Consider the following 18,680-nt stretch of genomic DNA (forward strand, 5'->3'; position numbering starts at 1 on the left):
GATTCGAATCGCGTTCCTAAATCTGTCTCAGAATCAGGATGTCACGTGACAGTTGCCTTTCGCGTTCCATTACGTCTCCAAATGTCACATTGTTTCAGAAAGTGCCTTTTCTAAAATTATATAAAATCCGACCATTGCACTATATTAAAATGTCTTTAATCTTAAATAAATCCAACCTAAGTATACTTCATATGTAAAATTGCCCTGCTGATTCATCGCCCTACATGATAAAATGTGAACATCCTCTTGAACGCGGCGGTTGGTTTAGTGGCGACTAGGGATGCACCAAAATAAATATTTTTGTCCGAAACCGAAAACCGAAAATAAGAAATGCTTGGCCGAAAACCAAAACGACGGAAAAAAAAATGCTGCCATTTTTTTATTATCATTGCATTTATTACAATGAATTATTATAAAATATTTAGGCATATTTAGCACGAGCATTTTAACAAAGCACAATATAAATTGAAATGCGTCCACACCACAGACATCAGAGACATGTTGTCGAATGGTACATTAAACAACAAACGCGAGGTGAGCAACTGAGCATTTTCTGGCGGTGCAATTAAAGTCACACACGGCGTCCTGTACAGATTTGTAGTCACCCGGAGACAGTGTTAAGTGTTTACTTGTTTAAAACTGTTGATAGCAATAGTGCTAACATTAGCTAAAGTATTTATCACGGCCACCAGAATGCAAGTGAAAAAGTGGAAGCGCTCGAGGGGCTCTCATCAAAGAAAAAAAAGGAAAGCGCTGCAGGAGAAAGAGTGGCTCACCTATAGTGCAGTACTCGTCAGCGCTCTCTTTTTCGACATAGTTTACCAAGCGACCCTCTCCTTCTCCGGTGTGCACAATGAAGCTGCCGGTACTCACAAACGACAGCGAGCAGCAAGGCGGACACTTACTCCCGTGTTTGGTGTTTAATTCAAACAGACGCTTGAAGCGTTTTTTGTTTTTTTTGCTTGCGTCACCACAACATCTTATTTCGGCCATATTCTTTTGCCTTGAATTTTATTTCGGCTGAATGCATATTTTGCCATTTTCTGTGGCAGAATATTCGGTGCATCACTAGTGGTAACGCACCCGCACAATGGACTGAGAAAAAGGTCAGTAACCCAGGTTCAATTCCCGCTACGAGTGTCATGTTTTTGCAGGTCATTCTTTTTCCCTTCTAATACTTTCTGTCAAAACTTGATGCCCTGTCACAAAAAAAAAGCCTTTGAAATGTAGCCTGTTGAAATGTAGTTATTGATTGCAGTCAATGTTGTGTTCTTGCAAATCACATTAACAGTTTTTAATTAAGCATTGCCTCACAAAAAGAAGAGTATCCTATTTCTCCTCCTCTGGCTGCCACTTGGGAGAGTCCAATCAATGGGAATGAGGTGCACCTGGCCTGCACTCACATGGGCGAGCCTCCATGCAAGTGCTCCAATCACACCTTTTCAGTGAGGTAGGGAGGACAGCTTCCTCTCATACACTTTCAGCTTTCTGTTCACAATGGGAACGCCTGACTTTCGACAATAGTTGTCAGTAGTGATGGAGAAACCGAAGCTTTTTGAAGCAGTAAATCAATATGAAGCAATGTGTCGAAATGGTTCAGTGTTATGAAGCATTAGCCACGAATCAGTGTGGCGAGTCATGACACTGCTTCACCACTGCTTTCTGTACCGCTGATGCATTTGTGTTGAAATGGTTCAGTGCTTTGAGGCATTTGACACAATTCAATGTGGTGACATCTGCTGGACAAAAATATATTTTATTTACATTCAGCAAAAGGGCAAAATGTCATTAAGAAATAAGACACTCTTGTGTCAGTTTTAAATGAAAAAGTGAAATAATTGTGCAACAGAAAATTTACAATGGTATTTGAAAAAAATGCTTGTGACACTGGGACGGGGATTTGGGTGTTTCACGGAAAACATAATTTCTGCAGCATTTGGTTTTAGTCGGTTCCTATGACCTCTCCAGCTTTGGAGAAGATACTTTCAGTGATTTGATTTACATTATAAATCAGTGTATATAGTGTGTGAATGAATGCCTACAATATGTGCAATTGCAAATTAATCTATTGTGTAATAATCTAACTTCACCTCCACTGTAAATTTACTTCAAAAAAACCTACTAAACTTTTTTATTATATTATAAATTTTACAAGGAGAGTTTTTTGTACATTTTCCCAGTTTATTTATTTATTTAAAAAAAGTTACTTAACTGTTGAGGAGCAAACTCATGACCTTCAGCTTAGTAGGCAGACACTCTATCATGTAAGCCATATTAGTCTTGTTGTTTGCCATTATAGGCTAATGTATTTCTGGTGTGACTCAACGGAGCAAAAAATGGCTAGAAGGTACGAGGATTTCACCTGACACCAGCAACACAGCAGGAGTGGCGTGGCTCAGCTCCTAGCGTGGCTGTCACCCAACTTGAAGGTTGGGGGTTCGTGCCTCAACCCTTGTAGTTTTTTTCATTGGAAAAAACTAACAAACTGACAAATAAACTGCACTACTTGGAAAATGTACTTAATTTTGGAGTGAAAACACTTTCCTAGCCCCCCCCCCCCCAAGTAAATATTACTCATTGTTTTTTAGTGCACCCTTCCTCATTCTCAGTGACTTCAATGCGCGCAAAATCTCTCCCCCTCTCAATCTTGCCCCCAAGAAACATTGTGAGTTTGACTCAGAATCAAATTGACAGACTCGACCCCTCCCTACCTGGAGTGACACACGACAGTCACGGCCGACACGCATGTGACGTAACAACGCTTCGCTTCCGCGGTCACGTGATTTTCCACCGAATGAAGCACGGCATCGGAACAACGTATCGAGACACTTATTGCCGCGAGCGCTCGACACCTGCCGAGCATCTGCTTCAAGCGTGACGTCACTAGTTTTCAGACTGGATTCATGTTTGAATTTCCTGCACTCTGTCTGCAAATGTGACATCATGTGCGCATTGTGTATTTGAAGAAGGGAGTGTCCAGTTTCATTTTTTTGGTTACAGGTGGCAGTAGCATTCCAAAATGCAATTGTCTGAATTCAGGAGCTTAAACATCCATTTTTCTCCCAATGTCATTTAACATTATTGTTATAATAAAGCATTCATGTACATGCATTCAAATATTAGCATTCAGCTATTAGCATTCAGCTATTAGCATTCAGCTATCCAGCATCCCCAGACAATTTCTCCAGAAATTGCACTTTAGTTAATTAGAATGATTTTCCTAGTTCAGGGAATGGCAACCTTAATACTCAGAGCCATTTGGACACTTGAATAATGAATTTGCCTTACTGGATTTGTTCTGTGACCCCAGTTTGAATCAGAAGAGCTCTGCTTCTCGGCATATGTATTTCTTCTGTAGGAAAAAAAAAAGAGAATCCACATCAGTTGTAATTTACTATCATTCTATTCTTATATCCCTACCTAGCCAACTACCTACCAGAGTCCATATCTCCCTCCTGGAATGCCGAATCAAGCACCTGGTTGCACCAGTCCTCCTGTGAGAAGTCTTCCAAGGTGCTGCCATCAGATTCCATTTCCTGGTAAAGTCCACTGCTGTTGATCAGCACCGGAGCACAGGTCTGGGAATCCCAGCCTCCCTGACCAAACACCTTCTCCAGTTGCTCTATTGTGTAGCTGCTCTTCCTCTTGCCGATGCCATGCTCCTTCACACGACTGTAGCAACGACGAAGTGTCTGTGTGAGGTGGGAGAAATACTCGTTAGTACAGTAATGTCCCATTTAAGGGCCGAGCCCTTTTCAGGACTGTAAGATAGCAAATAGGTGCATTTTTCAGGAACTAACAGATGGATTAAGAAACACAAATCGGTAAATGGATGTTTTGCTAGTGATAGACCAATACGTTTTTTTCCAGGGCCGATACCGATATAGATTATTAGCAGGCAAGGAGGCCAAATTCTTTTGCAGTAAAATAAAAAATAGCAACAAAATCAAAAAAATCAAAATAAAATTGTTTAAACAACTTTTCAAATTTTCAGCATCTTTAATGTTTTCTTTTAAATTAAACTAGGGATGGGCGAGTACCAATACCTTGTTATCAGTCCGATACCAGTCACATTTAATGGTATCGGTACTCGCGACGGGTATCGATACTAGTATCGGTTACCGCTCTTGTGGCTGTTTTCCGGTCAGGACCTAAAGGCTGAAATGGTTATTTTGCATTTATTGACCGCCACAGGTACCTCGAGTACGAAAAATCAGAGAGCTTTTTCCTGCTTAGAGTAATCGTTTATTTAAGGCTTTAGCATAGCAGACGCACAGGTTATTTTTATCGAAGGTGCAAGCGGAATGCGGAAATGGCAACGATGAACAAGGTTTCCGTAGGTGAACCTGCGGAAGGATCACTACCAGAGAGAGCGAGTGCCCGCAGCGAACGAGACGAGGCTGACTCGCGGCCGGCTCGAAGCTGCGGGACGACGGACAGTGGCGCTTGCGGTGAGCGATGGTCCCACTCAACCTGGTTCAGGCGGGCCCGCGGCTGACGTGGGGTATGTTTCCGCATTTGCGCCCAAGGCGCTTTGAATGAAGCGAACGACACGATACATGAATATGTTGTATAGCCCCTATGTTATTTTTGCGTAATGTGAAGGCTGCCACATTACGTTTCCACTGGCTCCCGATGTGGCCTTGCAGAGGTAGGTGCTTTTTCCTTTTATCAGTTGCTCATATAAACACTATACTATACTTCCTCCAGTAGCTAATGAGTTTTATGTCTGCAGATTCATCACAAGCTTTTTTTTTTCAACCTGTAACGCGAAAGAATTAAATGCCTTAAAATACCCTATTTAATTTGCCTAATTAGGCCTACTGGTCAACTGCTCCAAATTCATAAGTGCATAATCACTACCTTGGCGTATAATGTAAGTTTACAATTTGAAAAAATTAACTGTTGATTTAAAAATAAAAAGGAAACCATTGCGCCAATTTATTTTTCATTATTAAGTTAAAATGTCTTTATTTTGTCTTTGTTGTGTACTTTAAATTACTCTTTATCCAAGCAAAAGTATACTTTATCCGTGTACTTGAGTACTCGATTGAATTTTCAGTTGAGTATTCGAATACTAAAATACTCGATAGTTGCAGCCCTACTGATTTCCTTAAAAAGGTAATTTTGCTTGCGTAGCATTAGCAACTAGCGAGTGTGTAGCGTATGTTATTCTGGTTATTCTGTTGTCTCTAAGCGTCCTTTAAGCTGTTTAATAACACCCCAGTTGGAGTTAACTGTAAAACTAAACACACGACGATAAGAATGACATCAACTGTATATTTAAATACAAAACATGCTTCGTTTTTAAAACATCGCTAGCCTAGGACTAATACTAAAAGTGAAGGGAAGAACCCATTCAAATGCTAACAGGAAATTAGCATCGACTTCAGGAGTGTTTTTCCTTCAAATAACGAATATTCACACACAAATGCTGTGGGAACAAAATTGTATAAATTAAATATATAATATTAAATAATTGGCAGATTAATCTGTTAACTGTATTTTTTTTCTGTCAAAAATCAGTATCGGCATAACAGCTGTTTCCTACTGCTTTCTCAGCCATGTACCTACCTACAAACCTACACATAGTATAAAAGCCTAGCAATGCAACTAAATACAATCAAATGTCTGAATTCCTACGGGTATGTGTGTATCTTGTAACAATCCGAAGTATGGCTTCTTTGCTTTGTTATGCCGATGCAACACTTTTCGTTTTACCTTCAGCGTATTTTTGCCATGGACCTGAGCGGTCGTGTAAAATACTTGTACGCTTATTCGTGACGCTTGATAGCAACGAGAAACATATTTTTGTTGTCTTTTAATAAAGTGAATACAAATGGACACTCAGCCTATTTTTGCTCCCTACTTGGCTATCCAGTAGTGGCTGTACTTGGCCCAAACCATCACGCATTACAATCTGCCATGGAATGTTCTAAATACAGTCACTAAGCAATGACGCACTTTAATGTCATTTTTAATGTCGGAATCAAAAAAAATTCTCGTTTGACTGTGTTTGTGTTTTTCATCATATGTACCACTAACGATGGTCTGGTTTCTCAAAAGATCAAGTAGGTCCATATTTCCCAAATTTTTAGTCGACAAACTATTTTAGGTACGGCTATTCTTCCAATCCAAATAGCCATTTGTATTTTATAGTTTTCAATGCTTCTGCCAAAGTTGAATGAAACTGACTTACTAATTTTTGGGTTTTATAGTTTGACAGGTCTCTTGTAGTGTTCTTGTAGTGACCTGCCATGATGGCTCATATTTTCTGTCACTTCTAACACTAATTTCATGAATTTTGCCAACTAACAATGCAATATTTGTTTATTTTTTATGTATATACAACATATAGAGTGCTTGTTCATTTTTTACTCTTATTTTGTTTTTGTTTTCTATGCATGACACATACTGTTGTGGAAGCGCTATACTGTTAACTTAAATCAAGTTGAGTTGAGCATTATAAAAAATTAAGTCCAGGAATAAGGGTAATTCTTTTTGCCTTATTTGCTGTATTACATCATATTACTTTATGATCTTATAGCATATTAATTCATTCACTCCCAGCCACATTCACTGACGCTTTTAACCTCCGCTCCCCGCTGTTTTACTGGATTTTGACTGATTTTGCAAGGCCCACAGAATATTGTGTTCTATTGCTATGAAAACATGGAACCTACCAAAAGAAAGATTAGAGTCTCTTCTTTCATCAGGAAGAAAAGTATAGCTCTATCTGTTTCCGTTTTGCAGCAATTAGCAATAGAATATATTGAAGTTTCATTATTATTCACAAATCTGTTTAAAACGCTGGGGAAAAGAGATTGTTGCAACATGCAGTCCTGCTCACCATTATTGGCACCCATGAAGGTAAAGTACACAATGTGGAATATCTTCTGAAAAAAATAATCAAGTAAATCCTTTTATTTTATTTTTTTACAACAAAATAGTTTTATTCTAAAGACCAAATGATTAAAAAACAATTTAAAACAATAAACAATGAGTGAAAAAAAATATAGAAATATTAAAATGTGCTCTGTCACTGATATTGGCACCCTTTCCTGTAAATCAGTGTGGAAACACATTGTGACTCACCTTTGGTACATCACAAATGAGAATTCCCTGTTCTAAATTATCTGTGCCCAATTGACATGAATTAACCAATGAATGATGACTTTGATGTTTTTAAAAGCCACCTGTTATCCCCTTTTCTTTTGTCAAAATCGTGAAGACAAAGGAGCTGTCTGAGGACATCAGAAGTGCAATTATTCACACAAGACCTCCAAAGGGTATAGAGCCATCTCCAAAGATTTTGGTAGCCCTGTTTCAGCAGTGTGTAATGTTATTAAGAAGTTTGACGAGCATGGAACTGCCAAGAACCTCCATGGACGTGGTGGGGAAGAGAGAAATTGATGGCAGAAGTCTTCAACGGCTGGTGCGAATGGTGGAATAAACACCACGTTAAACATCCAAAGACCTGAAAGCCAACCTGGAACAGTCTGGGATCATGGTTTCAAGAAGCACCATACGCCACACACTGGACCAAAAACAGGGCGTCATGGGCAAAGACCATTCCTAAGACAGACATAAAAAAGAATGGCTAACCTTTGGATTGGACAAACCACAATTATTTTGGGAAACTGTTCTGTGGACCGATTAAACAAAAATAGAGCTTTTACGCAATGCACGCCAACAGTTTGTTTACAGACAACGCAATGAAGCTTACAAGGAAAAGAACACCCTCACTACAGATAAGCATGATAGAGGATCCATAATTCTGTGGGGCTGCTTTGCTACATCTGGTACTGGAGGCCTTGATCGTATCACAGGAATCATGAAATCAGAGAATTATCAAGACAATCTAGGGGGACTTGTCCTACCAATTGTTAAACAACTTGGTTTGAGTTGAAGCTCATGGGTCTTCCAGCAAGACAAAGACCCAAAGCACACATCCAAAAGCACACAGGAATGGTTAAAAAGCAAAAAAAAAAATACAGTTTTAAAATGGCCAGCAATGACCACTGATCTTAATCTGATTGAAAATCTTTGATATGAGCTAAAATGTGCCATTGGGAAAACAAACCTGCAAACATTCAAGAGCTTGAACAATTTGCAAAGGAAGAGTGGGGGAAAAAAACAGCAGACAAGTGCAAGAAGCTTAGAGATGGCTACAAGAAACGTTTGGAAGCTGTCACCACTGCCAAAGGGTGTGCAACCACAAATATCAAAGAGGGGTGCCATTATTGCTGGACATGCTGCATTTTCTATTTTTTCTTTGGAATTACATTATAAGTTTCCTTTGTTAAATTACTTTGGACATCAAATTAAAAGGTCCTGATGTCATACAATTTGTACATTTCCATTGATTTCTGAAGATATTGTCGAGATCATGCAAAAAATGAAGGGGTGCCAATAACAGTAAACCTGTTTGATCCCTTATACTCTGCTGCCACCCGTTTTTGTAAACTACAATTGCTTTAAGCATTCACTTCAGTTCAGAGGCTGCATCAAAGCCTTCTGTATGCTCTAGCATAAAACAACCATAAAACATGTATAAATACGTTTTTGGGACCATGGCAATATTTATTTTAAAAAAACACAAAAAAATGTATACGTTTTTGGGAGCAAATGGAATTAAAATTTTAAATGCAATTTTTGCCACAAGTGTTATAATTCTGTCACATAATACATAAACAAAAAGTTATGGAAGTTTGAACATTGGATTCTACACAAAAAAAGGCAAAATTACACAATCAAAATCTCGAAATGTATGCATGTATCTACCAGGTTAACTTACTTAACTCAGCTAAACCTGTTAAAATGTAAATTGTGTACACTTGCATTTGATGTTATTTATCTCACATAACATATCATCTGACACTTTACAACAAACTAGTGGCAAAGAAGGCAAAATTATCATTCCAGCCATTTGCCCTGTTTACCACTGGTGCCACCCGGAAGTATTTTGACGTCACGGTGAAACAATCAACACAGTACATCAAAAGACTAGGGCCAATTAATTACCAGAGTGTCACAACCTGTCATAATATCACGTGAACTGTATACGAACCACTAAGTAGCCAAAACCACAATGTGAAAGGTAAATGGATGCATGTCTCTTTAGTCCTGCGTACCTTCATCCTCTCCCGGCACTGAGACGGGGTCCTCTCATAGCCCAACTCCGACAAAGCTCTCGACACCCTCTCGTACATGGCTGGGCCGGGGGCCTTCCCAGTAAACATGGTACCCGCGACTTCCAACTGCTGCATCTTGGCCTCCGTCAGTCTCTCGTTCCCCCACACCGCGATGAGGGCGTTCGTTTCGGAAGGGGTCCACGACATACCCCGGCAAGCAGTGTAGTTGTTGGAGGATGAGGCCGCCGTCCGAGCAGCGACCCCAGAGCCCACGTTCAACGGCGAGAAGCGGTTGGGTGTGGAGGGACCGGAGTGGTACTGGTTGCTGTCACTCAAATCCTCCGACTCTGGCGATGGCACCTCGGTTTTTGGTATCTTTAACGGCCTCGATAGTTCTGGTGATTGTTCTGCGTTGCTGGACGCCGCCATGTTCACTCTGTTGCTAGGTTGGTGGGAGGGAGGGCAACGCTCAGGCATGGACAAAAATACGGCGCGGAACCCGTGGAAGATGCTCAGGTGAAGGCAGACGTGACAAAATAATTCCTTCATTGCCTTGAATTTGCATTAAAACGGTTTCGTTTCGTTTTGTTTTATTTCGAATCAAGGTTTTTGTTGTGGAATGTATACGGGAGGGGGTAGGAAAAATTAGACGGCAAATGAAGCTGAAAAGTATAACTTTGTTGTTTTATTTTGTTCAGTTAATTTTCTCGACAAAACAAAATTGTTGTGGTCTATTTAAATCAGGGGTCTCAAACTCGTGGCCTGAGGGCCATTTGTGACCCGCAGGGTGATATTTTGTGGCCCCCGCGTGACATGAAAGTTTAATATTGCAGCCCCCACCTTTTTTTGCAGTGTCGTTGCCTTGGGCATTTTTTTGTATGTTTGTTTTTTTAATCACTTATGGGCTATCATAGCCCAGGCTCATGGCAGTTTTGTATGGAGGACCAAAAATGCCAAAATTAAATTAATGAATACACCATTAAATAATTAAATACATGTGTCATGAAATAATTAAATGTGTCATTTATTAATTAAATATAGAATTAAATAAATCAATAATTAAATAAATGTGTCATGAAATAATTAAATGTGTCATTTATTAATTAAATATGGAATTAAATAAGCCAATAATTAAATAAATGTCATGAAATAATTAAATGTGTCATTTATTAATTAAATATGGAATTAAATAAACCAATAATTAAATGTGTCATTAATTAAATTACCTACATATATAAATATATATATAATTATTTCTGTATTTATTCCATGTTCCTGTGTTGCAGCGTTTCATGAATTTATTTTATCTGTCAAACTCGTTCGTCAAAGTTAGTGAGCGGGGCTGATTCACTCAAATCTTGTCTAATCGACTGCTTCGGCCTGAAGAAGTTATTAACATGGTGGCTAAGGTGATGGATTTTTTTTGCTGATATAGAGTGATCGAGGCTTGTTATTGTGCAAAACCGACATAAAAATAAAAGCGATATTTCTACTATTTCGCTAAAGTACAGTTTTGACTTGTAGGTGTTTCCATTGAAGAGTGATTTGCTTCTGAGGCGTAGTTCACGTAATGTCCCGCTTCGACTCTCGCGAGATCTCGCAGTTCTTCTAGGCCGCCAGGTCACGCTAACGACTCCTCATGAACGTCACGAGAATAGATAGAATGTGTGTATGGAGCCGCGGCAGCCTTGGCTCAATAAGACTTGTTGTCCCCTCAGGAAGCAATTCCGACACAAAAGCGAGTGGCCCTGTACTTCCACCTTTCTTTTCTTCCTTTTACCGAGCGGGGTCACATGACTACAGGAAATCCGAAAAAGTGACTTCCATTTCAACACGTCTCAAAAAGCACCTCATGAGAGCGTAAATCTGAGTCTAATGGTAACGCACCCATTCAGGTCAATAGGGCCACCCATCTTATTGAATTGTGTTTACTAGCTACTCACTCTGCATCAATTCATTATTCTGAAATGGATTTGCCTTGACTTGATGAGCAGGGTGACCAATCAGTTGTTAGGACCTGCCCACCAAACTTTGATGGGTGAGTTTGACAGATAAAATAAATTCATGAAACACCGCAACACAGTGACCATGAAATAAGTAATTAAATAGAGAAATAATTATATATATATAACTTTACAAATAATCATAGGTAATTTCATTAATTAATGACACATTTAATAACACATGGATTTATTTAATTCCATATTTAATTAATAAATGAAACATTTAATTAATTAATGACACATTTATTTAATTATTTAATGGTGTATTAATTTATTTAATTTGGGCACTTTTGGTCCTCTATAGTTTTGGGGGAAACAATTAATAAACCACGACAAACTAATCAGTAAATTGGAACACTATGGGAAAAGGGGGTTAACTTTGAATTGACTTAAGAGCTATTTAACAAAAAGGCAACGATTTGTGAAGATGGGTTAGTATAACTCAGAATTTTTGGACATTGATTGTATGGGGGCAAAAATGTTCACCCTTTATACAAATAATTTGTGTAATGTATCACAACTAATCAGGTTTGTGCTATTCCCAGATTATAAGAACATCCTGGCTTCTAGTGAGAACATGCAGCAAATATGAGAGGTGATTAGCTACCTCAGAATTTATTTAAACACACACACGCACGCGCACACACGCGCACCCCCCCCCCTGTGCACGCACACACACACACACACACACACACACACACACACACACACACACACACACACACACACACACACAAGGTTAAAGTATGTTTTTTGATGAAAACAAGTTAGCGATAAATTTAAGAAGACAAAAATAATGGTATATGGAAAGGTCAAATCAAGTATATATGGAGATGGATGATATAGAGAGAATAAATGAAAACAATCCTTGAGGCAATAATTGACAATAAAATCTGCTTGAAACCTCACATACAAGATATTCAATCCAAGCTTTAGAGGAACATTCCTGTTTTTATTTAAATCCCTTATGGGTTACCATAGGTCAGGATCATGGGAGCTTTTCGGCAAAACATAATTCTGAAGTGACAACAATTGGAAAGAAAAGATATCCTGTTACCCAATCCCTCATGTCTTTTTCAAAACCTGCAGAGAAACATGAAGAGAAAGCTTGGCGATGACACCAGCTAATTAAAAACAAAAACAAACAAAAAAAAAACAATAGATGGAATGTTTTGTTTTGTTTTTGAACACATAAGCATCCAAACATGAATGCACAGAGAACGTAGCAGTGCTAAAGAAATCAGATGTCATCACTTAACTAGACATGCTGAGGAGTATGCAAAATCCCAGAAAGATGAGAGAGAGCCAGCCAGGTCACCAATCTTATTCACGTTCTGATGAATCATTAATGATGATGCAGCACTTCACAAATTACCTAGGAATAATTCAACTACCATGACAGAATTTGACTCAATGGATCAAAATACTATAGCAGACTTGGTTCAGCAGTTTAAACCTACCACGAGCTGTCTTGACTCAATACCTTCTGGCTTTTTCAAAACTATTGTGAAATCTGTTCAAATCGATTTACAGCAAATAATCAACTGCTCACTTCAAACAGGCGAGCTTCCTAAATCTCTGAAAGTAGCCGCCGTCAAGCCCATTCTAAAAAAAGAGATTGCTGCATGTCTCCCTGCTAGCAAATTATAGACCTATCTCAAAAGTTCCCTTTTTAACCAAAATTGTTGAAAAAGTGGTTTTTAATCAACTTGGCAATTTCTTGAGCTCAAACTGACTTTTTGATCAATTCCAGTCAGGCCTCATCACAGTACAGAAACAGCTCTAATTAAAGTACGAAATGATATAAGATTGAGCACTGACGCAAAAAAGGTTCTGACCAAAACGAAGAGATCAGAACGTATCACTTCAGTCATTAAGGCTTTACACTGGCTCCCACTCAGCTGTAGAATAGATTTCAAAATTCTGCTACTGGTCTGTAAATCACTGAATGGTTTGGGTCTTGAATATATTCAAGAAATGCTGATTGAATACAAACCCAGCAGGGCTCTGAGATTTGGGCTAACTAGTGGAACCCAGAGTTCGAAGTTAACATGGTGAAGCTGCATTTAGCTCTTATGTCGCACACAAATGGAATAAGCTGCCAACAAAAGTCAGCCCAGAGTGTAAATGCTTTTAAAGGGGATGTATCTTGGTATTTGAAGCCCTTCCACAGTTAACTATAGGCATATAATGATTAAATCTTACTTTTGACACCATGGCGATGTAATTTTTTATGAAATATTAGGTATTTTGTTGGCTATTTAGTAAAACACCCGGGTCAGTAAAACCCCGCTTCTCCTCATATGGTTGCCGCGCCCCTCTCGTCCTAAGCCGGCTGCTGCGCGCCATCACCCACAAAACTCTCTAGAGCTGTGTTCGAGTGGCCACACAAGGCCCTCCAGCCCTTGCAGTACAACCGCATCTTTTTTAAATGTAGAAATAGGATGGATATTCAATTCTTCAATAAACATTTGAAACAAAACTGCTCCTTCGCCCCAAGAAATTGCAGTGGAGGAGACAGTGGGGGGGCACATAGTGGGACGCAAACTCAGGTCCTTCTGCTTACAGGATGAGTGCTCTAACCACTACACCATTCATAAGACGGCCAATTGTCATTGCACTTTGGCATTGCAAATGTAAAGGATAAATTGATTGATTTGAATTCATTTAGACAGAACGTTTACTGATAAAAGGCTACTTTTATCACTATCCTGCGAACGTGGAGGTCTCAGAGAAAGTGGGCCTGTGTTTAGTCCCACTGGGGTGGGTCCGCACCTGATGACGTCATAGAGTGAGCACTCATTTTCTCGGCTTTCTGAGGGTCTGGTGCTTGGAGATAACTTTGCTCTGCAAGATGAATTCTCGCGGTATTTGTAAGTTCACAAATTCCCGAGAATACCTCTTGTACTGAGCCCGTTGATTTACACCGATCCGGTCCAACAACAGAGCGACATTGTGTTTGCTGTGACGAAACCAGGAAGCCAGCACCAACGCCGGGGCAAACAAACAAATCTAACATGGACGAATGGACGCTGCAATTAATTATTTTCTTGCAGAATTACTCACCATTTTCTGTTGAATGTTGAACAGCGAGAGGCGCTTTGTGCAGTTTTAGCTGGTAAAGATGTTTGTGCTTTCCTCCCCACCCCTTCAACGAGAACGAAGACGACATTTTCATCCATGGCCGTGATTGGTCAAAACAATTGTGTACAAAATGCTGCATTGTCCAATCAGCTCGAAGAATTGTACAAAATGTCCCTTTCCCGAGCAAATCACCGTGGAGCAGTCCCAGATTGATATTGTGGAGCACTCCCTTGAGTGAATCACAATATCAATCTGGCCAGGTTAGCTTGGAGAGCAGAATGACCTAGAATTTCTCATAGAGGGCCGAATGGAGGAAAACACCACTTTGGTGATGTTTTTGGTGAGGAATGGGCTCTTTGCACAAATCTATCACTTCCTGAACTCAATACTACTCCTTAATTTCCTGTCTTTCATGAGTGGAGAAGATGATTAATTCAGGTGTGCCTGACCTCAGTAACCACGATGACATTGGCCAGACACACCTGGATTTATTAGTTTGTCCACTCATGAAAGACAGGAAACAAAGGAGTGGTTTTAGGTCCAGGAAGTAGTCGAGCTGTGCAAAGAGCCCATTCAACAAAAGTTGATTTTGCATGTTACTGTCCCTTTTAATCCAGGTTAAAAACTTTCCTTTTTTCACATACCTTTGATTAAGGTCTGTTAAACATTTTTAAATCATGTTTTTTTTGTGTGGATTATTTAAAAAAAATTAAATAAAATCCTTACGCTAAATGTTTTTAAAGTTTGCTGTCTAATGTTTTAACATTGTCAATGTATATTCTTTTAGTACATTTTGTAACCTACTTTGACTTTCTCTTCTTTGTTCCTGAATACTGTTAACTGCTGTGTTTGTTGATGCTTATAGGTGTTGTCTTTCCTTGTGTAAAGCACATTGAGTTGCCTTGTGTATTAAATGTGCTATACAAATAAACTTGCCTGCCTTCCGAACTCTTAATAAAAGATTGGGAAGAAGGGATTTGTTGTAATCTTTCTGAATGATTGAACCACTTTTTGGTGGAATACTTGATGTGGCCCAGACACACCCAGGCTCCATTTCCAGCACCCACCACATACATTGAGTTTGAGACCCCTGATTTAGAATTCTTCACTTTATCAAAATTGCATGATGTGGGCAGAAGCTGATCTAACGAGAGAAAACCAACTCCACACAGAATGGTCTGAGCCGAGATTCAAACCCAGAACTTCTTGACTGAGGCAGATGTCTGCAACACCATGCTGCCATTAGTGCCATAAACATAATGACAAACATACCCAAATTTCATTGACATTGTCTGTGCAGTATTGTTCTTAATTCAAGTAATTTAAAAACAATATGATGTTGCACTCCACAGCATCTTACTGTGATGTAGGGGAGACCAGGGCTAGTTGTATCACTTTTTATACTTTTATATATTTCTTGGAATCAATACATCATATATAAACTAGTGCTGTCAAAGTTAAAGCGCTAACTGATTAATTAATCACAAAAAATTATCGCATTAATCATGAATTAACGCAGATTAATCGAAAGTAAAGAATTTAATAAATGTTTGCGTATCACATTTAGAATATTTCTTCATGTCAAAATATTGGGGTCACATTTTTTTATTTTAAATTATGCTTAACTAAAAAAATTTGAAGACGTCCTCATAACATTAAATGTCAAAATAATTAACAAATAACCGGTGCTTAAAATTTGGCGTGAAAAAAAATATTGATTAAAAAAAGGCTTTTTTATTAAGCGATTAATCGTGATTAATCAAAATTCTAAGGTGTGATTAATCTGATAAAAAAAAATCGTTTGACAGCTCTAACATAAACAAAATGTGTGCCAGAAAGACCAAAGTCTTAGGTAGTACTGGGTGATATGGAAACATTCTTCTATCACGATATAGGCTATTTTATATCACGATAACGATATGCCACGATATATTTTCAGTTATTATTTAAAAAATTCTACAACACACTATTACTGTTTACGTTTTGTCGTTATATGTTTAAGTGACAGATGTGTATCAAATGAGAAATGCATCCATTAGTAGTGCTGCTATATAAAATTATCAAATGCAAACAGAAGAGGCACAGTGACATATTTCATTTATTAATTTGTAAAATGTATTCATCTAAATAAGAGGGATAAAAAAAAATTCTGACAGAAATTGATTAAATATAATAAAAAATGATGAGCTATAATGTGTCATGTAATTTTGTGTATATTTATTGTGTAGATTTCAAAAGTCAAAATCAAAACTCAGGGGCTACAGTGATATTAAATGTATTCACTTCAGTATATCCATCCATCTTCTGACTAGTTTATCAATATTAATAAACGTTTAATCCTCCTCCCAGCTGACGTACATGATGCCAGAGTGTGTAGCATTACTTTCTCTCTCCAGACACTCATTAAATTGCCTGCTATTTTGCTGTTCAAAGTTGGACACGCTCCATGTATCATGATTCACCGTTAGGTGTTGTTTAGGCTGCCATCTAGGGACAGCTGTGTGAAATAGCTTGTAAATGAATCATCATCAAACAAGCGTTTTGTCACTTATTTTGTTTGCTGTAAGTGACAAATGCCAATACGATAAGATTTTTTTTAAAATTGTTATCGTCTTCACGATAATATCGTTATCTTGCCCAGCACTGGTCTTAGGTATATTTTTTGTATTCATGTCATCTTCATATTTTGTGTCAGTGCCAAGTTATAAGCCATCAAATAGAGGGAGTGAACATGTGACATGTTGCCCCACAAAGGGTAAGTTGTCACACTATACGGGGTTAGATGTCACATTGGATTTTGCAACCAAAAGTATCCTTGTTCTCCTGTTTTGTTTGTTTGTTTTACAGCCACAGAAATTATCATTGATCTTGAAAATTTACCATAGTCATTTTTTCCCCCCAGGAACGTGTTAAAGGAAAAAAGAAAAATCCAAAGTACATCTTAGACCAAGTAGTGTACATACCCGTTAAGTAATAAACATAATCATACGATTCATGCGATTCCAAAACCTAGAACCAATCTTCTCAAATCTTTAATTTATAGAGCTATTGCAGGATGGAATTTACTTTTTGATTCTATTAAGAAGATACAAGCAAAGTACACTTTCAAGAAGAAGTTAAACAATTATTTAATAAAGTTGCAGTAATGAAGGCACGTTGAGGTTCACTGCCCAACATGAGTATATTGGTGTGATTAGTAGGGTGGAAAGTGAGTTACATACAATGTGTAAGGGAAATAACTGTGTCCTGAACATGTGCTATTGAATGCATATCGGTGTTTTATTCTGTATGCATTAGTATTATATTTAACTTCGTATTATGTTTTATTCATTGTTTCATTCTATGTATATATGTGTGTATGTATATTTGTATATGTATTGTTATGGTTTAATTTGTGTGTATGTGTGTCTTTTTATGGACCCTAGGAAGATTAGCTTCCGCATTTTGCAAGAGCTAATGGGGATCCAAACAAACCAATAAACAAAATATTATGAAACATGCACTGGATTAAAGTCCTTAGGAACTGCTGGCATGTAGGTCTTGTCCTGTTTTGCTTCCCTTAAACTGGAAATTTAAGATTGTTTTTTTTTTTTTAATAAATAAATAAATGAAGCATGGATGGATGGTTCGTCATGAAATTTAAACCATTCCGAAAATGTGGACATAGTGTAGTTTCAACAACTGGAAAATCAATTTTTAAACAATGAAACAAAACCTGGCAAACTTATTTTCTCACACTAAATTTAGATTCATCATCCAAAGGGCAATTCTGACATACACAACAGAGTTGCCAGAGGTGCATTTTTCATTGGCCCATTCTTTGCATATGTGACAAAATACCCTGAAATGACTGAGACAAGTTGCCCCAAACTACCCTGTTGGCCAATACTATCTCTAGTTTAAAGTAGCACTAAGGAACTTTTCAAGCTTAATAAAATATTTTCATAACTTTTCTAATGAAGCATCAGCTTAAAACTAGTTGAATAGTACCTTTGTCATGGCCTGAGGGGGTCTGTAACATTGTTACTGGCACTAAACAACTTTGAGGAGGATGGTAGGAACACTGACACACAAGAAACTACAAATGTGCTGACTTCTTTATGGCATACGTCACTTCCCCCTTTTCTCCATTCGTTACAAAGACGGAGGTCAATTTGAATGTCGACGCACACTTACTGCTTTCCTGACTGACAGAAGCTGCTAAACAAGTTTTGTCTGAAGAGACAAAAATAAAAACGAAAAAGGAAGCTACCCGGATAAAAAGACAGTCACGGATTAACACTCGCTGGCGTGAGCTAAAAAAACGACGCAATGCGCTTGTCCTCATGCAAAATGTGGTCTTTCAGGCATAACATTACTGCTTTTGTCCATATGATGCCGCCATAATCAACGTAAACTGAATGTTCCTTAGTGTTGCTTTATAGTTAGCTTAAGACAATGACTGAGGCATGACAAGATG

At 38.3% G+C, this 18,680-nt stretch overlaps 1 protein-coding gene across 1 annotated transcript in view; it reads right to left on the bottom strand.

Annotated features, from left to right (window-relative positions):
• msantd2 (Myb/SANT DNA binding domain containing 2) overlaps positions 1-9,589 on the bottom strand; it is a 14,350-nt gene extending 4,761 nt beyond the window's left edge. Inside the window, exons 1-3 of the mRNA XM_086097820.1 lie at positions 9,135-9,589; positions 3,437-3,692; positions 3,289-3,352 (exon numbers count right to left, since the gene is read on the bottom strand). Coding sequence (XP_085953946.1) covers positions 3,289-3,352; positions 3,437-3,692; positions 9,135-9,563 — 749 coding nt within the window. The 5' untranslated portion in view covers positions 9,564-9,589. The remainder of the gene's footprint in view (positions 1-3,288; positions 3,353-3,436; positions 3,693-9,134) is intronic.
• Between the last annotated feature and the right edge of the window lie 9,091 nt (positions 9,590-18,680).

The sequence above is a fragment of the Leptonotus elevatus genome, chromosome 16 (genome assembly GCF_054856555.1).
Source record: "Leptonotus elevatus isolate MCC_2025b chromosome 16, RoL_Lele_1.0, whole genome shotgun sequence".
NCBI lineage: Eukaryota > Metazoa > Chordata > Actinopteri > Syngnathiformes > Syngnathidae > Leptonotus > Leptonotus elevatus.